General features: G+C 33.4%; 1 protein-coding gene and 1 pseudogene across 2 annotated transcripts; both read right to left on the bottom strand.

Moving 5' to 3' along the window:
• Positions 1-10,369: 10,369 nt before the first annotated feature.
• Positions 10,370-14,903, bottom strand: LOC131634941 (uncharacterized). 2 transcript variants are annotated; one of them, XR_009293695.1, is made up of 4 exons: positions 14,041-14,903; positions 13,729-13,911; positions 12,765-12,858; positions 10,370-11,435 (listed from the first exon to the last, which is right to left on the bottom strand). XR_009293695.1 is itself a non-coding variant. In XM_058905566.1 (4 exons), exons 1-3 carry the CDS (start codon positions 14,692-14,694, stop codon positions 12,838-12,840), a joined length of 858 nt encoding a protein of 285 aa, XP_058761549.1. In that variant the 5' UTR covers positions 14,695-14,903; the 3' UTR covers positions 10,370-11,435; positions 12,797-12,837. The 2 variants fall into 2 exon arrangements, 1 of the variants encoding a protein (XP_058761549.1); XM_058905566.1 differs by having other exon boundaries at positions 12,797-12,858.
• Positions 14,904-21,183: 6,280 nt separating this feature from the next.
• On the bottom strand, positions 21,184-23,080 carry LOC131634933 (uncharacterized; annotated as a pseudogene).
• Between the last annotated feature and the right edge of the window lie 486 nt (positions 23,081-23,566).

Below are 23,566 nucleotides of genomic sequence, written 5' to 3'. Positions count from 1 at the left end.
GTGAATCTTGCTCCTACATATCCCCAAGTGCGATGGAGAATTCAAAGTTACGTAGTTCTTTGTTGAAAAATCATTTGTGTTGGTTGATTTAAAAAAAATGTTTTGATCGTGTTTGAGCAGAAAAACATTGATTGTTTGTCGCGTTAGTGCGAAAAAGCATTGTTTCGCGTTAGAGGGGATAAAACATTGTTCATTGGTAAAAAGATTTAATCACTCTAGGGTGGATGGAAAAGACAGTTTATTGGTTGTTGTTTTTAAGAGGAAGACGAGTATTCGACCTAAAACAAGATGTACGTCTTGTGTCGTTTACTCGAGGATAAGAGGATGTATATCCAATTACTCCCCTTTCAAACCAATTTTGATTTATTAAAAAAATGAGAATAGAAACGACCAAGTTATACAACTTGTGTTTCGGATACTCGACTGCTAAAATAGATGTACATCTATTTACTGTTTTTATTCTTTGCACTTTAATTATTAATTTATAAAAAAAAAAGACACTAATGAGATTTAACTCGACTAATCGATTCTAAGGGTAAACTAGCAATTTTTAGGCAGAAGAGAATATTCAAATTTAAATAAGATGTTTATCTTACGCTCGCTTACTCGAGGATAAAAAGGATGTACATCTTTTTTTTTCCGTTTTTAATTCGTATAAAAGTTTATTGGTTATTACTTGAGAAAACTAAAACTTCTAGAACTAATACTTCTTAAATGTTAAAAAAAATGCAAAAAAATAAATGAAAGAAGTGAAAGATTTTGGAAGCAAGAGAATTTAATGTGTCATCCCAAAAATTAAATATGCCCCATATTGGACCTTAGAGTCTAAATTTTTAACAAGGAAAAAGGGGTGCGGATGGAAAAAATGGGGTGCAGGTTGCTGGTTTTTTTTCTTTCTTTCTATTTTTACTCAAACCAACACCAGCTCTCTTCCTTTCTCTCATTCAAAATAGCAACATGCATGGTATTTATAAACAAACATACAACTATTACAACAACATTACATGAAAATGTAACCTAAAACTATAACATCATTCATGAATCTTTTCCACACAACATCTAAATCTTTGCGAGCTATAACAAGCTTACAACAAGAACAACATGGATGTTTTTTCTTTTGTAATAACAAGCTTACAACAACAACAACAACAACAAGAAGAAGCAAAAAACGCTTTAAAGAAAACAAATTACAAACCCTAAAAATGGATGAGGGAGGTTAAGGATAGTGATGTTGTTGAAGGAGAGAAAATAGTGGGCTTTTTATGTTATGAAGGTGGTAGTTTGAGTCTTATGAAAAATGGTGGTTGTTGTTTAGAAGGAAATGATGAATAGTAATTTTCTTCTCACTTCTTCTCTCAAGTCCTCTCTTCCCCCTTCTAGTCTTATGTAGCAACTTTTCTTCCCCCTCTCTAAGCTCTCATAAGTAAGTTTATATACTCACTCTTTAGAGTTTCTTTATGAGTTTCTCAAGTTGGACAATGGCTTTCCTCCATGGTTTCTAGAAAAATTGTAGGATGTAGTGTGTTGATGTGCAATGTTTCTACAAATGGGAAGGCTTAATAATAATAATAATAATAATAATAATAATAATAATAATAATAATAATAATAATAATAACAATAATAATAATAATAATAATAATAATAATAATAATAATAATAATAATAATAATAATAATAATAATAATAATAATAATAATAATAATAATAATAATAATAATAATAATAATAATAATAATAATAATAATAATAATAATAATAATAATAATAATAATAATAATAATAATAATAATAATAATAATAATAATAATAATAATAATAATAATAATAATAATAATAATAATAATAATAATAATAATAATAATAATAATAATAATAATAATAATAATAATAATAATAATAATAATAATAATAATAATAATAATAATAATAATAATAATAATAATAATAATAATAATAATAATAATAATAATAATAATAATAATAATAATAATAATAATAATAATAATAATAATAATAATAATAATAATAATAATAATAATAATAATAATAATAATAATAATAATAATAATAATAATAATAATAATAATAATAATAATAATAATAATAATAATAATAATAATAATAATAATAATAATAATAATAATAATAATAATAATAATAATAATAATAATAATAATAATAATAATAATAATAATAATAATAATAATAATAATAATAATAATAATAATAATAATAATAATAATAATAATAATAATAATAATAATAATAATAATAATAATAATAATAATAATAATAATAATAATAATAATAATAATAATAATAATAATAATAATAATAATAATAATAATAATAATAATAATAATAATAATAATAATAATAATAATAATAATAATAATAATAATAATAATAATAATAATAATAATAATAATAATAATAATAATAATAATAATAATAATAATAATAATAATAATAATAATAATAATAATAATAATAATAATAATAATAATAATAATAATAATAATAATAATAATAATAATAATAATAATAATAATAATAATAATAATAATAATAATAATGTTTTACATTGGCTTTGTGTTGATCACCTTCCTTCTACTTGGAATGTGGAGATTCAATGGCTCACCACCTATTGTAGTGGGAAAGGGAAGAAAGCATGGATTATGAAGATAGCAATTGCTGAGACAATATACCATTGTTGGCTGTTTAGAAATGCTATTTGTTTTGGTAATAGAATAGATAGAAATACTACAGACATTGTAAATAATATTATAGAGGCCATCATACATAGGAGTTGGCATAGTCGTAAATACCGTGAGTATACCGCACACTTGATGTTGCATAATTGATGCTTTAGGTGTGTTGTTAGGTTGGACCTTTGGTCACCTTGTACCTCAACTGTTTTTTGAATTAATCAACATATTTTTTATTGGTTCAAAAAAAAATAATAATAATAATAATAATAATAATAATAATAGAGTTAAAAGGTAGTGCACTGACAGTGTAAAATAATTTTACACTGTCATCCAATAGAAAATCATAAATGTGCCATGTCATTAAGTTTTTTTTAAATAAAAAAATGGTTTAATTGGATACATGGGTGGTGATTGGTTGACAGTGTAAAAACTGTCAGTGCATCACCCCTTTTCTGTGAAAGATGTCAAAGAGTAGGGCACAAATGCAGTGATCAAGTAAGGAAACAATGGATACCAAAAGAGAAGCCACCAGATCCAGTGAAAACCAGTCCTGTACAGGGTACAACAATAGAAATTGAGCATCCACCACAAGATAAAGAGAAGGATGATGAGCCATGGACAAAAGCAAAATCTGCAAGTAAAGACAAAGGTAAAAGAACTCTGCTTGGAACTCAAAGTTTAAATTGTGCTAATGGCTTTGAGGCACTAGAGGTTTTGAATGACCTCATAGTGACCCTTGATAGAGGGCCATGTTAGCCTCCTGGAACGTGAGGGGACTTAACAAATCACGCAAGATCAAAGAGATTAGTTCCCGTCTCAATCTTTTGAAGCCTGATATTATGATTCTTATTAAAACTAGAGTAAAAGCTACTAAAGCTAAGCAGATTAGAGATAAGTTGAATCTGTATGAACACTATATTGATAATTACAATAATCATGATAATGGCCGGATTTGGATTACATGGAATGATAACAATATTGATGTGAAGATGATTAGGAGGTCTGATCAATTCATACATTGTGGCATTTATGATCTGCAAGGGAAGTTAAAATTTTGGCTCACTGCCATCTATGGCAAGAATACTTTAGAGCAGAGGAAGAAGCTTTGGAAAGACATTGCTACTTTGAGGTCTAATGGACAGGACCCCTGGTGTTTAATGGGGGATTTTAACAATGTCATGAGTGCTCAGGATAGAATTGGGGGGAGACTGGTTGTTGATTCTGAATATATTGATCTTCATGATATGATGTCTCATAATGGCCTAGCTGAGATGGATAGTTGTGGAGAGTATTTTACTTGGTGCAACAGACACATTGATGATACTATCCACTCTCGAATTGATAGGCTAATTGGGAATGTGGAATGGTTTAAGAAGTATAGTTATATGACTCTGAAAGTGATACCTCCAAGTGTTTCAGACCATGCCCTGCTTCAGGTAACCAATGATAACAAGCCTGTTAAAAGACCTAGAAGGTTTAAATTCTATAATTGCATCATTAACCTGCCTGGATATGAGGAGACAGTGAGAAATAGCTGGAATGCCCCTATTGATGGAAGCCCTATGTACATCCTTTGGAGGAAACTACAAAGACTTAAACCTCAGCTTCAGAACCTGAGTAGTAGCATGACCAATATGAAGCAGAGTCTGAATGATGCGAGGAAAGCTCTAGAGCAAGCTCAACATGATCTCAGTCTTAATAATATGGATGGAAATAATATTAGAAAAGTGAAGGTGTGCAGTGAAGAAATCCTCAAACTCCATGATTTAGAGGATCAAATGGTATTGCAGAGATCAAAAATCAACTGGCTCAGATTAAGTGATGAAAATAGTGCTTATTTTCATGCTATTGTTAGGGCTAAACATAAGAATAGAAGTATGAATATAATAAAAAGAGATGATGGTACTTTTGTGACTGAACAGGCTGAGATTATGAAGGAAGTCATGACTTTTTACCAGAAGCTTATGGGGACTAGAGAAGAGAAGTTAAAGAAGGTGGACATTGAAGCTTTGAGAAGTGGGAAACAACTGTCTGCAGAAAATAGATTGTCTCTTATCAAAGAAGTGACTGAGGAGGAAATTGTCAATGCTTTGAAGGGTATAGAGGATTGCAAAGCCCCAGGTATTGGTGGATTTGGTTCAAAATTCTTCAAAGCAAGCTGGAACATTGTTAAACAGGATGTTATAGTTGCAGTCAAGGATTTCTTTGTCAAGGGTAACCTGTTCAAAGCTTTCAACAGTACTGTAGTTACCCTAGTTCCCAAGCATGATCAAGCAAATGAGGTGAGGGACTTCAGGCCTATTGCAGGATGCACCACTATCTACAAAATCATATCAAAAATCCTGACAAATAGACTGGGCAGCACTCTTGATGAGATTATCCATCATAGTCAGGCAGCTTTCCTTAAAGGGCAAGTAATCCACAATCATATTTTGCTTGCCTATGAGCTTATGAGAGGGTACAATAGGAAGGGTGGTACACCAAGATGTATGCTACAAATTGACCTCCAAAAAGCATATGACATGGTTGACTGGACCTCTCTAGAGACTGTTATGGCTGAATTGGGGATTCCAGAAAAATTCATCAAGTGGATTATGGTAGGTATGTCCTCAGTGAGCTACAGATTCAATGTTAATGGAGAATACTCAGATATCTTAGAGGCAAAGAGAGGCATAAGGTAAGGAGATCCAATCTCTCCTTTGCTCTTTGTGATCATGATGGAGTATATGAATAGAGTGCTAAATAAGATGGCTATGAATTCAAAGTTTAAGTTCCATAGTAAGTGCAGTAAGCTGAAAATTACACATCTTGCTTTTGCAGATGATGTATTGCTATTCAGTAGAGGAGATGCTCAATCTGTGGGAACTATGCTTGAGGCTTTCACTGTTTTTTCTAACTCTACAGGGCTCATTGTCAATCCTAAGAAATGCAAAGCTTTTTATGGTGGGATGGATGCAGAAGTGAAGCTGAAAGTGAGCCAGATGACAGGGTATCTTGAAGGTAAGCTCCCTATAAGATACCTTGGCATCCCTTTGGCTAGTAGCAAGCTAAATCTGCAGCACTATTTGCCCCTCATTGATAAAATTGTTAGTAGGATTCGACATTGGTCAGCACACCTCCTTAGCATTGCTGGCAGGATTCAATTAGTGAGGAGTATCATTGGATCTATAGCTCAGTATTGGATGCTCTGCCTACCACTTCCTGATTTTGTCATAAAGAAGATAAACTCCATCTGTCGATCATTCATTTGGGCTAGGAAAGCAACTACCAGTCGTAAATCCCCTGTGGCCTGGCAGCAAGTTTGTAGGCCTGTGAAACAGGGTGGTTTGAATATTCTGAACTTGCAGATCTGGAACTCTGTGGCACTGATGAAAATTTTATGGAATATATGTATGAAGATAGACAACCTATGGGTTAAGTGGGTTCATACATATTACTTGAAAGGAAGAAGCTATGATGCAGAGATCAACACCAAAAACTGTACCTGGATTTTGAAACATATAATGACTAAGATTCAAGACATAAATGGCATTCAACAATTGTGGAATAGTATGATGGTTCAGGAGAAATTCCAAATGATGAAGGTCTATAACTTGCTTATGGGGGATAGCACTCGAATTGAGTGGTATCACTTGATGAGCCACAACTTTGCTAGGCCTAGAGCAAAGGTGATTTTGTGGCTTGCTATTCAAGATAGGTTGCCCACAAAGAAGAGGCTCCATAGATTGGGCTTACTGCAGGATACTATTTGTGCTTTATGCAGGGTGGTAGAGGAAAGCTTAGATCACCTACTGTTCCATTGCAGCCACACTGTGAGACTGTGGCAAAGTTTGTTAGAATGGCTTGATAACAAGACTGTAGGTGCTATTGATTTCAACTGGATAAAGCAGGCTACCAAAGGGAAGGGCCAAAACAAAGGGCTGCTCAAAGCTACATTGACTGAAGTTGTATATGGCATTTGGATGTATAGGAATAAAAGAATTTTTGATACAGTGATGGATAATAGGGATATTCAGCATATGGCTAGGGATATTATTGATACCTTAGTTTATAGAGGGTGGCAAAAACCCAATTATAGAAAGATTATAGTCAATACCCTTATGTAATTAGGTCATTTATGGCTTTTATAGCTTGTTTGTAATTGTTCCACTTTTGAAGTAATAAAATCTTTTATTTCAAAATAATAATAATAATAATAATAATAATAATAATAATAATAACAACAACAACAACAACAACAACAACAACAACAACAACAACAACAACAACAACAACAACAACAACAACAACAACAACAACAACAACAACAACAACAACAACAACAACAACAACAACAACAACAACAACAACAACAACAACAACAACAACAACAACAACAACAATAATAATAATAATAATAATAATAATCTCTTTGGTCCCTATTATAAAAAAAATTACTTCTTAGATTTATTCAATGATCAATGTATCTAATTCAAATATCGACCAAAAATATTAATTATTTCATGAATTAAAAAATAAATTTTCTCTTATAATAAGGACTAGAAAAAATAATAATTAATGGTGATTTTTTTTAAATAAAAAATAAAAAATGGGTGTTTAAGTATATTGTATTATTGGAATTTTCTTTTTAAAAAAATGTCAAGTGAAATTAAATAAAAATATGTTTTTTTTTAGAAACTTTTCTTAAGTAAGAATGAAAAAAGAAATTAGCATTCATCATTTTTGAGATCTTAGACTAAAAATGCAAACAATAAAAATATGAACATAATCCCGGTATTTTCAAAAAGAAATTTGATGTCCTGACAAAATTAGAGTATTATAATATCACTGCATTCTTAAAATAACAAAGTACTTTGTTATATAAAAAAATACAATTTATGTCGGCAGTAAGGGGAAACTCATTCTCCATTGGGGACGGAAATAGGTGATCAATTATTATTCTTGATTGAGTTTAAGGGTGGAGGTGGAGCTGGTATACTAAGAAAATGGTCAAGGAAAAACTTGGTTTCCTTGGATTGGGGGGGAGAATGGTACTTCCCTTTTGATTGTCTATGAGTCAGTTATTATGAGGACACGACATATGTGGAGGGCGACTTCTCCTCTTAGTGGAGGAAGACTTCTCCTTTCATGGAGGGTGACTTCTCCTCTTGTGGAGAGCGACTTCTTCTCTCTATGGAGGGAGACTTCTCCTTTCTGTGAAGGATGACTTATCTTGCCTTAGAGGGTTATTTCTCCTCTCGTAAAGGGCGAATTATCTCTCTAAGGAGGACAACTTCTCCTCTCTTGGAGGGCGACTTCTCCTCTACTGGATGGCTACTTCTTGTCTCTTTGAAAGACTTCCTTGGGTTGTCTCGTCCTTCTTATAATGACGGCCCTTCTTTGGGGACTACCTCTTTTTTTGGCGCTTTTTAGGGTCTAGTTAAATTATATCACAACACAATCCCCCAAGCACGAGGACTTGCAAAGGGCTAACTGATTTAGTAGATCGCATATACCTTCAAAATTCTTTTGTGGATATGTCCCCAAGTGGGTTTTCCAAATAAGAGCTTATGGTGAGTCCATCACGTAAGATTTTAGTCGAGTCCCTTAAGCGAGACTTTAAGTTGAGCCCCTCATGCGAGATTTTGGGTCGAGTCTCTCGGGTGAGACTTTGTGTTGAGCCTGTTTGAGGGAACTTTATGTCCTTCAGGCGAGTTAATGCGTTGAGTCTATCTAATGAGACTTTAAGTTCCTCAGACGAAACTTTATGTTGATCCTGTTTGATGGAACTCTAAGTCCCTTAAGCGAGATAATATGATGAGCATGTCTGATGAGACTCTAAGTCTCTCAGGTGAGACTTTATGTTGAGCTTATTTGATGGAAATCTAATTCCCTCAGACAAGATTATATGTCGAGCCGGTCAGATGATACATTAAGTATGTTGGACAGGACTTTGATCTAGACCCTCAGGTAAAAATTTAATTCAAGTCTCTCGGGTTAGACTTTGGTCGCGTCCCTTAGGCGAGACCTTAATCGAGTCTCTCAGGCGAATGGTTTAGATAAGGTGAACCTCATATAGATAGTTTTTTCGAGTTGCCTTTGAGCGACAAGAATCTTCTAGTAAAAGTCAAACATTAATTATATTACTTTGAGAGGCGGCAAGAATCTTCCAATGAAAGTCCAACATTATATTGTATTGAGGGGCTGCAAGGGTCCTTTAGTGAAGATCCAGTTAAATCATCGACACGATGGGCGTTATGGATTCCTTTGTGAGGATCCATTTGAGACATTGCCACGAGGGGTGGTATGGATTCTTTTGTGAGGATCCAGTTGAGTCATTGCCACGAGGGGCGGTATGGATTCCTTTGTGAGGATCGAATTGAGTCATCGCCAAGAGAGGCCGTATGAATTCTTTCGTGAGGATTCAGTTAAGTCATCGCCACGAGGGACAGTATGGATTCCTTTGTGAGGATCCAATTAAGTCGTCATCACGAGGGGCGGTAAGGATCCTTTAATGAAGGTCCAGTTAAGCCATCGGGCCATAAGGATCCTTCCATGAAGGTCCAATTCAGTCATCACCACGAGGGGCGGTAAAGATCCTTCATTGAAGGTCTAATCATGTCATTGTCACGATGGATGAAAAGGATGCTTTAATGAAGGTCGAATTAAGTCATCACTACGAGGGGCAGTAAGTATCCTTCACGAAGATCCAGTTAAGTCATCGCCACGAAGGGCGATAAGGATCCTTTAGTGAAGGTCAAGTTAAGTCATCGTTGTCATGGCGCGACAATCGCCACGAAGGGCGATAAGGATCCTTCAGTGAAGGTCCAATTAAGTCATCGCCGCGAGAAGGATTGTAAGGATCCTTTAGTGAAGGTCCAATTAAGTTATTGCCACAAAGGGCGGGAAGGTCCAGTTAAATCATCGCCACGGGGAGCGGTAAGGATCCTTAAAGAAGGTCTATTAAGTCATCGCCACGAGGGGCAATAAGGACCCTTCAAAGAAAGTCTAGTTAAATCATCGCCATGAAGGGCGGTAATGATCCTTCAGTAAAGATCCTTCTTTCCATAGCATATAGAATCTTCTAGCAACTTGAGTATATCCTCCTTCTTTCCATAGCATATAGAATCTTCTAGCAACTTGAGTATATCCTGTATAATTTCTACAAGTTAAAAAGAAAGAGAGGGAGGGCTCCTGCCCACGCAGAGGATAGGAGTGACATACATTGTTTAAACTAAATTTTATAAAGTTCTTAAAGGAGTTACAAACCACAGAGCCATTAGTTCACCCGATCCAATAATAAAATTAAAACTTGTGTATGTCTCGTCCCGCCTTTTGGTCTTGTCGATAATCTAACTTAATAAATTCACACTTTCGAGATTTGTTTGATCGGCTCATATGTTGATAATATATGTTGATACTCATGATGCAGTTTGACGTGTTTCGCCTTTGTGGGCAACCTGTTGCCTTTTAAACTTAGCGGTGACACCTCCCCGATTATGTTATTAGAATATACCAAATGAGTATAATTCTGCCCTATGATCAACTCCATGTTCTCCTTAGTAAAAACATACTATAAAGAAAACATGTATTTGTACCCGTAACTTGGTATTTCTAATAGAACATAATTGTGACACACGAGCATATAATAAACAAATGCATAGAGCCGATGCGGCATAAAATGTAGCGTATGCGTATCACATTAACCCAATAATATTTAAATTTAATCTTGGCGAACTATAGAAAAACAGTATCGCATCAAATTATATACCATACAACCATAAGATTGGCAGAAAGTGAGCTATGCACAACAATAATTGCTTTTAAGAAGTAAATAAGTTACATCCCAAATTGGCTGGGCCATAATGTAGGCTGTTTCCTGTGGCTAAGGTGTTGTGTAAATGGGACCAGTTGCATTTCAGCTTCAGCCTCCTAAATAAGCCAGAATTAATCCCGATTTTCATGTGCCATGGCTAAAGAATGCACAAGGAAAACATCCTGTGTAGCAAAAAATCCATCTACCAGAGTTGCAGAGTGAGGCAGAAGGGGCGCCCAACAAGCTATTGGAAAAAAGCAACTATTTCCCAAGGGACAATCCAGGTGAATCAAGTAAAAATCAAGTGGAAGAATAAACCTATGGATCAAGCCACATCTAGGATCTCCAATTTAGCTCAACTATGAGGACAAGGTTGAGGTCCCCAGGGGGAGATATTGTTAGGAATGGAGTGTCCACCATTGAAAGTTTATTCTGGAAGGAAGAGAAATTAAATAGTAGTAGTACAGGGGGTAGAGGAAATCAGGATATCGGTTATGAGTATGTCAGTTATGACGTTTGGGAAGAGGATACTTAAATACAGTGAAACAGATGGGAGATGGCAGCTGTGACAGTAAATCAGTAAATGTGTACCAGCACCATCCTATGATCATTCAGTATATGTGGGCAGCACATATAACAATGTTTTATTAAATAACCCCGTCCATGTGATGTGATTTAGATCATTGCTGTCCAAGCAATTTACAAGGGCTTGCAATAATTCGGGCCAGTGTGAAACTCCTCCGGTTTGAACAACAACGCTGATAATAGTTCCTGTAGTAGATCTTATGTGTTTATCTGCTGCACCAGGACAAGGAAGCAACTCTGTTTTCACATATTGCTGGTGTTCAGGCTGCATTAAATTATACACTTTCTCAGGTTATTCTTCAGATATAATCCTGCAGCTTGCCGAACCTCCACAGATATTCCCTGTTAAAAATAAAAATTGCAGAAGCAGCATAGTTAGCAATGCAACATCAGGGATTCGAGGAACCCAGCAAACCATAAATGCCACATACTGCATAACTAGCATTTAAGAGCTAGACCATAGCATGGTTTACATCTCCATGAGGAGTAAAGTATTAAAATATGTCTGTATCAACAATCGTGGATCGCAAAAAACAAAACAGTTTGTTCAAATTTCACTGGGTTACAACCTATACCACTGTAATACCGTATCAGAAAACCACGAATTGAGTGGAATTTTGCTGTTCTACCGTGTTCAACTGACTAAAGTATATGAAAAGCAAGTGCTTAAATTTTTACATGCTTAATTTTATAGCTTAATGACTACAGAATAAAAAAAGCAAGTCACATCTGTTTCGTTTGTAAAGGTATGACCGTGGCTAATTTGTAGTTTGTTTTACACTTTGACAGAAAGACTATGAACTAAAAGCCTTAATACATGGACATGCTCATACCAAACATGTACTATACTGTTTTCATTTGTTGGGGATGGCAAACCTGTGTAAGTGTAGACTGGTCTATATCATAGACTATTGTTTAAATTTATTAAAGAATGTCAAAACCGATTGTACTTGCAGCTAATTACCTGCTGGAAAACCAACATGTCGATGATAGTACATGTTAAACTTCTATGACTAGGTAAGCACTGTGTTGTGAGTTTCATATAGCTGGTCTAAGAACCAGACTAGGTAAGCACTGTGTCTTCATGTATACATGAACCAGACTGCTCTTGAGCAACAAATTTCTTCCAGTATTCCAATTAAGAACTAGCAGGTTTATGATTCATTTAAAATATGGTTTATTATTTGAAAGCCGGCAGGTTCGTTAATTCATTGTTATTTTCTAAAAGCATATCCAAATCAAACAATAAAGATACAAAAGTATATACACACAAAATAATATTGAGATACATAGGAGTGTACCATGTGTAAATAATGAATTAAACAAATATGAAATGTGAAAAGGCAAAACACAACCTGTTTTAAGAAATTTAATCCTCACGATCTTGCCCCCTTACGTTCCCCATATTTAAAAAAGAAAAGGAGGGAAAGATAATGAAAACCAGGAAAAACACTCATCAAACGTGAATGTAAAATGATAACTATAATAATAACACCCCAACAGCAGCAGCAACCACGAGTTGAATTTCATAGGACATGGTATAATACAAAACTATAGATTCTCTAGTAATAATATTTCTCATATAGTAAAAATTCGATACAAAGACTCATGTCTCATGCTGACAAATCACTGATTATGTATCATTGATGACAACAACAGTAGTTCTAGTACCTAAGAATTATAATCAGTGAATTGGCGATTACCATTCCAAAGAGTCCGTTTTAGTGGTTGACATTTTTTACCATCACTTTTGCTTTGCTGCAGCCTGCATTAGAAATGAGTCGTGAAGACAGGTAAGATATAAATGCCAGAGGTCATACAAAGTATTACTGCTATAAGACAATGGAACGCATAGATTGTACAGAAAAGAGATGAGCAGTTTATTTTTGTTTTCATTCAGAATTGGTTCCTAATATAACCTTGTGAAAATGTTTGAGAGACAGATAACTAGAATAGAACAGAACAGACAGATAACTAGAATAGAACAGAAGAGAAAATGGTGTGTGACCCGGAGACAGATAATAGTGTCCAGCCTATTTGTTGAAAAGGCTCAATCCCATCATCGTCAGTTTTTATTGGATAGTAATTACAAAACTAGAAAACTATCAATTGCAAGGAAAAGATGATGAAGTTATCTTATTACCATTACAAAATTCCTCCCCAGTTTGGTTGCTATATACCTGATACTGGGATATATGGGTTAACTTCTACCACAATTATTATGATCTTTTAAATAATAGAAAAGCAAAGGTACTCAAATTCCATTGACTTCAACTATATTATCCAAAATATGAAACTAAAATCCAAGTGCATAAGCCCCCTTCAATACCATGTGAATGGACAATAATACAACAATCACGATTTCACATGTAGATTTAAATAAAATGTTAAATAGCAGCTATAGTTGCGCAATAACGTGGCTGAATTTGAACTACTCGCTATTGTTCTGCAATAAGCCAGTTAACACACAATGTTGTCAAATAGTAGTAGCTACTAGCTATAGCAGAGATTAACAACATCAGATTTTAAAACAAAAAAGTGCTCTGTATATCAAAACCTAATGATTCACACTAACCACATGTAAACTTAGAAGCAAAAAAACCCAAACGGAAAGGTGCACGAGAAAATGGCATACCTTTTGCAGTTTCATTAGAACAGAATCCTCAAAAGCTTGATAACCAGACCCAAATAGTTTACTCGGCACTTCAGGTTCGACAGATTTTGGAGAACCCCATGATTCTGCAGGCATTGCAGGTTTAAGGGGTAAAACCAACAATGGATTAGCAAGATGACCAATCACATTCCCAATTGTAGCAACCTGAAAAGCCACAATTACAAATCAGCAAATCACGCACAAAAATCCTTACCATCATCATTCAAGTACAATTAACAAAAACAACAACTATAACACTTCAATTCAACCAACACCATTAGATAAGAAACTTACAGCTCCTTGTTTAGTTGCCATGACAACAAAAGCAGAACACTTTTTCTTATTCCTTCTGATAACATCTTCAACTTCACCAAACTTCGAAAACAATTCCCTCAACTTATCCGCTGAATAATCTTCACCGTCTTTCTCCCACGAAACTTTCAGAACCTTCTCTTCATCAATCCCACCACCGCCACCACCACCTGAATTAGTATTTTCTTTCTTGGAATCAAAACCAGGCACAGCTTTCTTAGCGTGCAGAGCACGAATTCGAGCAATCTCATCCTTAAGCTGCTTGGCAATCCTATCCTCCTCTTCCCTCCCCTTGGCAGCGGGATCGGGAGAGAACGCATCGCGCTCTCTCCGTTCAAGATCGGAAACCATTTTGCGGCGCTTTCCGTCGCGCTGAGATTGACGGCGCTCGTTATCACGTTTGACGCGAAGAAGATCGTCGAATAGCTTGCGAGCTTTTTCATCTTTGAGGATGTCGTAGGAGGTTCGAAGCTGTTGGAAATTGGAGGCGGCGTTGGGGTCGCCGCGTCTTTTGTCGGGGTGGAGTTTTAGAGCCTTGGATTTGTAGGCTTTGTTGAAGTCTTTATCGGTTAGGTTTGCACCTTCTTCGCCGGAAGGTAACCCTAGCACAGTGTAGTGATCGACTGTTGCGTCCATTGTTTTGATTGTGTATTTGTTTGGGTTGAAAATAGAAGAGAAAGAGAGAGAAGGGAGAGGAAAGAAACTGTCACTTCCAGTTCCAGTAAAAAGCTGAACGATGAAGGTGAGGGATTGAAAGTGAAAACGCCGGCCACTAGTTCCGCCGCCGCGAATCGATGGCCGGCGGTGAAGGTTGTATGAAAAAGAGGAAAAAGAATTATTTTTAATTGTGATTTAATTGTTAAAAGTTGAAAAATGCTTGTGATGAAAGGGCGATTTAGGAAATTCATGCCATTCATTTTTAATAGAATAGTAGATAAATAAGTAGAGAAAAAATAAAATGAAAGAAAAAGTGTGAAAAAAATGTGAGAGAATTTAAATTTTAATATATTTTAAATTTAATTTTCTTTTTAATATGAATCATGAAGTGGTGGTGATTATAAATGGTTGAGATTTATTTTTGCTTTTTTTTATTTTTATATTTTTTTAAAAATTAGCATTTTTCCTATTTATTTGTGTTTTAATGGGTGAAAGTTAGAAAATAAATGACACATGTTTAGGAATCGCAAAAAAAACTCATACCTACCGGTAAAATCCGTCACAGGCACGCACATGTATACTGACTTAATGGGTATCAACGAGTAAAATAAATTAATACTTAGTTATCCATTTTTTTACGAACACGGATACGTATTTGATAGTATCAGTACCCACGAATATCTATATCCATTAATAATTCAAAATTACTTAAATATTAATTTGTTTTATTATAAAATTATTATTATTATTATCATTATTTATTGTTAGAATTATTTAGTTGAATATGTAATTATTATTATGTTGTTGAATTTATTTATGTGATTATTTTTGTTATTATTATTATTATAAGTTAAAATTGAAAATATATTTTGTCTTTAATAGAAATAAAGAAAATGATTAATTATATATTTTAAAAAATATATTTTTAAATAATAGTATTCATGAATATCCGTTTAATACTTGTGGGTAACTCAAAATTTACAGATATTCGTTTGGCGAATACTCACATGAATATCCGCCAAACAAATATAGATATTATATTTACTAAATAGAACGGGTAGCGGTGAACTAATATCCGTATGCGTATCCATAAGTACTCATTGCCATGTGTCAATCTTGGAAAAGTTAAATATATAGTATATTGTTTAAATTTGACACATGTCATGCTATAATAAGAGATAAAAATGGAAAAAGTAAACATTACTTGATTACTTAAATGTTTTTTTTTAATGTAAATAATTTGTAGTGAAATGACAATTTAGAGAATTCTTGCAATTGATTTTTTAGTAGATAGTAGATAATTTGAAGTGAAATGACAATTTAGAGAGTTAATGCAATTGATTTTTAATAGATAGTAGATGTATGATGCTTGGAAAAGTTTATAATAAATTTAGTTATAATAGTAATTTTTATAAAGTTGCTATCTTGACACTTATAATTACACTCCACCTAATTACTATTGTTTATATATACTAAAAAAATAATACTATAATATTTCAAACAGATTTGTTATGTTATGTTACAACTAGTGTCTTACCCGTGCGTTCGCACGGGTACCCGTCGTTTTCGCGCATTGTGATTGGGAAAAATAAAAGATATTAGTAAAAAATTAAGTTTTGGGTAAAATTGAAAAAGTTATAAAAATAGTAATATTTTATTTAACAAATTATAACGAAGGAAAAGTTTTAAAATCGCAAATTCACAAATTATAATGAAGAAATATTCAATCAAGTTATATAATTCAATTAGTGATAATTATTTAATATAATTGATTAAACTACAAACTATTAGCCCAATCTCAAACTATCAGCTAAGGAGAATCGATTATTTTTGGCTGCTAAGGAGAAAATTAATTATTTTGGCTCAATTATAACTATAAACTACCGGCCCAATCTCAAACTATCAGCTCTCTCTTGTAGGCCAACTCCATTTATAATAATGATTCATTCAAAATACATAATTAATAGAAAAATACTTTGACCAGTAACTTCGTATTCCCGTTAATATTTCACATTTCTTCCCGTTAATATTCAATATTTTGATCAGTAACTTCATATTCTTGTTAATATTCATTATTTTGATCAGTAACTTTGTGTTCCTGTTAATATTCATTATTTTGATCAATAAATTCGTGTTCCCGTTAATATTCCGAATTCGTTTCGTTAATATTCAAAAAAATTATCAGTAACTTAATGTTTCTGTTAATATTAAAAAAATTATCAGTAACTTCGTGTTCCTGTTAATATTCAATATTTTGTCAATAACTCCGTGTCCCGTCAACATTTATTATTTTGATCAGTAACTTCGTGTTCCCGTTAATATTCAAAATTTGTTCCTGTTAATTTTCAAAATTTGGATCAGTAACTTAATGTTTCCGATAATATTCAAAAAATTTATCATTAACTTTGTGCTCCCGTTATTATTTACTCCCTCCGTCTCATAATAAGTGTCCCATTTGCACTTTTCTTGTGTCTCAAAATAAATGTCCCTTTAGTCAATCAATGCAATATTTATTAATTTTTTCCACTAGTATACCCCTATATATTAACTTTCACGTTTTCCAACTACTCCACTACCTATAATAAATAAGGGTACTTTAGTAAATGGTATTAAATTTATCACTAAAATCAATACATCTAATCATTTTCTTAAGAACCGTGAAAAGTTCAAATGGGACACTTATTATGAGACGGAGGGAGTAATATTTTAATCAATAACTCCGTGCTCCCGTTAATATTCAATATTTTGTTCAGTAACTCCGTGTTCCCAGTAATATTCAATATTTTCATCAATAAACTTCATTTCCTGTTAATATTCAATATTTTGACCAATAACTTCATGTTCCCCTTAATATTAAATATTTTGATCAGTAACTTCGTGTTCTCGTTGATATTCAATATTTTGTTCAGTAACTTCATGTTCTCGTTAAAATTAAATATTTTGATCAATAACTTCATGTTCCCGTCAATATTCATTATTTTGTTCACTAACTTTGTGTTTCCGTTAATATTCCAAATTTGTTCTTGTTAATATTCAATTGTTTGATTAATAACGCCATGTTTCGGTTATTATTCAATATTGTTAGCAGTAACTCCATGTTCCCGTTAATATTATATACTTTGCTCTGTAATTTAATACTCACGTTAATATTCAATATTTTTTCGTTAATATTCAATATTTTGATTAATAACTTCATGTTCCCGTTAATATTCAATATAGTTTGATCAATAACTTTGTTTTCCCGTTAATATTCAATAGTTTGATCAATAACTTCGTCTTTTCGTTAATATTCAATATTTTGATCAGTAACTTTATGCTCACGTTAACATTCCATATTTTATCAGAAACTTCATGTTTCCGTTAATATTCAATACAGTTAATATTTTGATCAGAAATTTAATATTGCCTTCAAATATTCAACGCCTCTTTCACTACTTGAAATATTAAGTATGACAGCAGGAAAAAGAAAGCATTTACTTCAACTAAGATGCATCAAATTTCACTCATTTTAATAAGAGTCATGTGGAATAAAGCATTATTATATATGAAATACTTATATTTTTTATTTAATATAATGTAAATAAAAATTTAATATTATATAAATAAATTAACCACGGGAATCTACATAATTAAAATAAATATATTATATAATATATACTAAAATATTAAAAAGTAAGATAAATTACCGGGGTCTCTTTCAATATATTTTATTGATTAAAATACTAAAGTGGTCTCATACAATATATTTTTATTCCTCTCAAGGTAAGGTTCAAGTAGGTTGAAATATGAAGATATGAATGACATCAATTCTAACATACTCCTAAAATGTAAAAAAGTGAGAACAAAGTATCAGAAAAATCATGAAAAACACCGAACAGAAAACAAATGGAGATTTTCTATCATATAGTAATCAAACCTCAGCAATTTCAATAGAGAGTCTGTACACTCTGAAGTGCTTGGAATGAAAAATGAAAATAAGAGAAATCAACATCTGCTACAATTAAGTTACTTAACCTAAAGTTTTTCTATTTATTTGAGCTTACTATAGAGTCCTCTTGGCAGTCATAAAACACATCAGATATGAATAACTTCTCAAGAATTGGACATCCATCTAAAAGCAACATAAAATCTAGATCCTTAAGAAAAGTAATAAATTGTAAATTAAGAGTTTTGAGCAATGGAAGTTCAACCGCAGAAAAACTATACTCAACCCAGATAAAACTATATTCTCGACCCCGGATGAGCCTACATCGAGAGTAAGGTGCTCGACACCGCGTTGCAAGACATAATTGAGCCATAACCCAAGAACTCTTGTTTATGGAGCCCAAGTCTCTTAATATTTGGACCAACCACATCTTGGTTCTTGTGGAAATTAAATGTACCACATCGACATTTTAGGTTGTGTTCTTCTGGCATATGGTTCATTGCAGAATTTAGAATGCTAAGTATGAATACTGATACAGAGTTATGGTATCTATCATGCAAAAGTTAGAATATTTCGGTAATGAGAGTATGTTCTCCTTAACATTTTCCAAATCAATATCTGCATATCACAGCCAAATGCTGGCGTTATTTCCAGACCCAGCTGAACCGCTCTGCACTATTATAAACAAAACCATATCAGCATCATATCGAAATCATAAAGACCATGTCAATATCACTTTAATCTACACAATCAACCAAAGATACATTGTAAATCCTATTCATTCATTTATAAGAGAACAAAACATCAAACTTATTTCACCAATTCAATCCTAAAGCAACTCAATTCATTCTCGAAAATATCCAAATATACTAAACTGTCCAAAATCAGTGCAAAGATTCTATGCACAAGTCAAAAACATACATATACAACTGATACATTCCAAAGGAAAAACTCATATAAAACTCATAAACACATACACTCAGTTCAGACATTATTCGAAACAGGGACGATTCCATTCGGATTCAATGACCGTCACATTAACTCAGCAGCCGTATACATCAAGCTAACCGGTGTCTAAATAACATAACCTGTCGTATGTGAAGCTCTTCACACCAGTCCCAAAGGACCTGCTGCAAGCAAATATGTCATCAAGAAAGATAATGTATGTTAGGGAAATATAATCTCTTAAATGACTACTATGTCTATACATACAACTCAAGAGGCAAAAGAGATGATTTTACCGAAACGGCCTGATCCCATAAATGGAAGTAGTAATAAGAGAGATTATTGACCCAAACTACTGAATATCTTCAAGGTTCCATATGCGTAAAGCAACACAAATGGGAAAAGGGAGAACCCTGCTGCTTGCATCATACATGTGGGGTGGAACAGAAGGGGCAAGAAAGGCTTAAGGAACCACTAATTATACTAATGATGCTTCCAGTCCTGTTTGATATTGTATACATTCTTCTGCAATGTTTTACTTTCAATTCTTTTCCATGTGTAAGAGCATTTTTTCACCATTACAAATAATTTTTCAGGAAGGTATCGAGTAAGCATAGATGTATCTTACCTCATCACCATATTGCATGAGGGACCGCACCAATGTAGGGGCAGTGTAGAATATTGATACTTTAAATTTATCAATAATGTTCCAACTACGCCCAGCATCAGGATAATTGGGAGCCTGCATTCATAGTATCAGATTCAGAGCAAAATATTTCTTTGCAATTCCATGACTCTTAAAAAAATTTTATCCATTAACTTAAATTGCCAAATTAATAGAATGATGTTGGTGGAAATCACTATTAATTTTTTCAAAAACCCCATAATATCAATCTTTCTAAAATATGTAGGCAAGTCAAAAAAATTATCTATAAAGCTTAACTTGAGGGAATTAAAATCTTGCACTATGTTTCAAAATTATTACCCATTCATACAGAACAACAGTTGCACCATTGAGTATGGGTCCATAAGTGACATAGCTGTGCCCAGTAATCCAACCACAATCCGCTGTGCACCTATAATCAGGGAATAGGGGTTATTAAATAAGACTACTGATCCTGTTTTCACCAAGAACACTTCAAAGATAAAAAATTATGCAAGATGAGCTTTCGAAGTTACCAGTAGACATCAGATGGTTTGTAATCAAATGCATACTTAAATGCTGTTGCAGTGTAATAATGCACAGTTAAAGCCACCGAAATTAGCATTCATGTCTAGAGTATTTCTGAACATGTTGTATGTTGTAAGGTGACGAAGTCCTTATCACCAACCCTCTTTGGATGATCAGAAAATCTTAGAGGTCAAAGGAGTGACCAATAGTTTTGAACAGCTGATTTCCAGTTGTCAAAATCGTCAGCAAATTCACCAGCCAGCAATCCTAGTAGCGACACAGAAAATTTAGTGACTAAGAAGTTAATGTTACAATATTTGTACTTCCGCAAAGAACATCACAATTACCATGTATGGCTGGCTCATTCATGTTCAAATTAGCCTGAGAAGGCCAGTTTTCCCTTTTTTCAATCGAAACCCAACGGCTGCTCTGCGCTCCTCCTTTGCAATTTTGCAATTCGCGATAATATGTAGACTCCACATCAATACCTCAAACATTATGTACCTCACAATCTTATCACCATCAGCGTACCACGCAATCTTGTCTCCTCTCTGATACTCTCTTTCACTGCAGCCAAACAACACCATAACCAAAACGAAAAATGAAAGTACGTAATCAAATTTGATATCAGAAAGAAAAGAAAAAAAGCATAACCAAACAACATTCACGATTCAGTTTCGCTCAAATTCATAGTGAAAGATTTTGTAGAATGATAGTTGATACCATAAGATAATAAGATCTAAGCATTACCTCGACACTCTAAACCAAATTATCACAGAAATACCATAATGTAATTGTCAATTTCCACTCCGATGAAAGTTAGGAAAACCAAAACATACCCGCTGATTCAAAGACAACATATACGACGCATTCCAGTTTTGTAAAAGATGCTACATCCACTCATTAAAGTTATGCTTCTGCCGTTCACTATTAGTTTATATGACAAATGTAAAAGAAAATAAATATAAGACGTGTAGCAGATAAAGTGATGGTGAATCAAACCTTCAAAAACACGTATAAAAACTTACTTGAGATCCAAATTTATATATCGATTCCCTTTAGTTGCTGCATCAAACACTGAAACCAAACCACAAACAGATCATAATTATTATTATTATTATTCTGAGCATTATATTTGAGAAAAAAAGGGGAATGAGTACCGGATTCTTGAAGATGACCGACGGCATCGGTGAAGCATTGAATATGATGTAGTGAGGTGTCGGTGGATTGGGAGAGGGACAATCGGAGTGCTTCAACCATATCGAACCCGACACCACCAAACTCGCCACCGGAAACGCAGCACAATTGATCTACCACCGGAAAATCGCACATCTCTATAAAACCGATGAAAACGTCGGATCCACGGTAATGTCGTCGTATCAGATATTTTGGTTGGTACCCTATTTGTGACTTGTAAATGACATCTATGCTTAACCTTCCAAGTAGCATAAACAAAAACAGTAAAAACAAATTAAGTTAACAATTAGCAAAGATCAAAGTGAATGGATACAATTGAGATGCTAGACTATCAACGCTCTTCATTTCCTCATTCAATCTGCATCATTAAGCATCAAACTTTATCTAATTCATTCAACTTTCTGAGAAAATTATCAAAAACACGTATAAAAACTTACTTGAGACACGAATTTATATTTCGATTCCCTTTAGTTGCTGCATCAAGCACTGAAATCAAACCACAAACAGATCATGATTATTATTATTATTACTCTGAGCGTTATATTTGAGAAAAAAAGGGGAATGAGTACCGGATTCTTGAAGATGACCGGCAGCGTCGGTGAAGCATTGAATATGATGATATGAGGTGTCGGTGGATTGAGAGAGGGACAATCGGAGTGCTTCGAGACGGAGGTGAAGCTCTGAGCAATGGCGAAGGAATCTCGTTCGACAACTTCAATTGCTTTCAATATTTCTCTGTGATTGTTGGTGTTGAAGGAGCTACCATCTAATGTTAGGGTTACTTCAATTGAGAAGATTAATGGGTGGATTGAAACGATTCTGAAAGCATTATTTCAATTGCATGAATATAGGAAAGATTGGAAGTGGAAAAGGAAAATAAATTACAATGATTTGGGTAACAGGGGTTTGGAACGTGGATGGGCAGAGAGAGTAAAGAATCTGTAACTGCAATAGCATGAGAAGCTGTGAGGGTGAAACTTCCACAGGAATAACTGCCGCAGCCCACCAGGCAGTTGAAGGATCAAAAATTCTGTAGTAACCACCAAAGCTGATGTGGATCAACCATAGAAGAGTTGCTGATGTGGATAGCCTAAGAAAGTCCCAAATGGTAGACTTTTCTTATATGATAGATTTCATTTTATCTTATTTCTCTCATTACTTTTTAGTGTTTCCTTCATTTTCTTTTTTTTTTCTCCCACACATTTACCCATTTTCTCTTTGTTTCTCCAACACTTTTATCTTTGAAACGATATCATTCTTCATAATTTTACTTATATTTGCTATTGTTTATATTGAAAGATGAATAAAAAATATCCAAAACATTTTCTCCTGTCTGGGCGTTGATTAACCAATGTATACACATCATTAACTAAGTTGTACACACTATTGATAAATTGTATTTACTATTGGTTTATATATTTTTATTCATGATTATCCATTAATGATATTATGAAATGTAATGCTGCTTAAAAAGTTTATTCATGTGCACCCACACATTAAATCAGAGAAAAAGTTGTAATGAAAAGTTGGTTAATGCTACTTAAAAATTTAGTTAATGTTGCTCAAAATTGAGTTACTATGCACCCAAACATCAAAATAGAGAAAATTTGTAA

Source organism: Vicia villosa, unplaced genomic scaffold, assembly GCF_029867415.1.
Source record: "Vicia villosa cultivar HV-30 ecotype Madison, WI unplaced genomic scaffold, Vvil1.0 ctg.001393F_1_1_1, whole genome shotgun sequence".
In the NCBI taxonomy this organism is placed as follows: Eukaryota; Viridiplantae; Streptophyta; class Magnoliopsida; order Fabales; family Fabaceae; genus Vicia; species Vicia villosa.
Note: the sequence above shows the minus strand (reverse complement) of the source record. Positions and strands in the feature narration are given on the sequence as shown.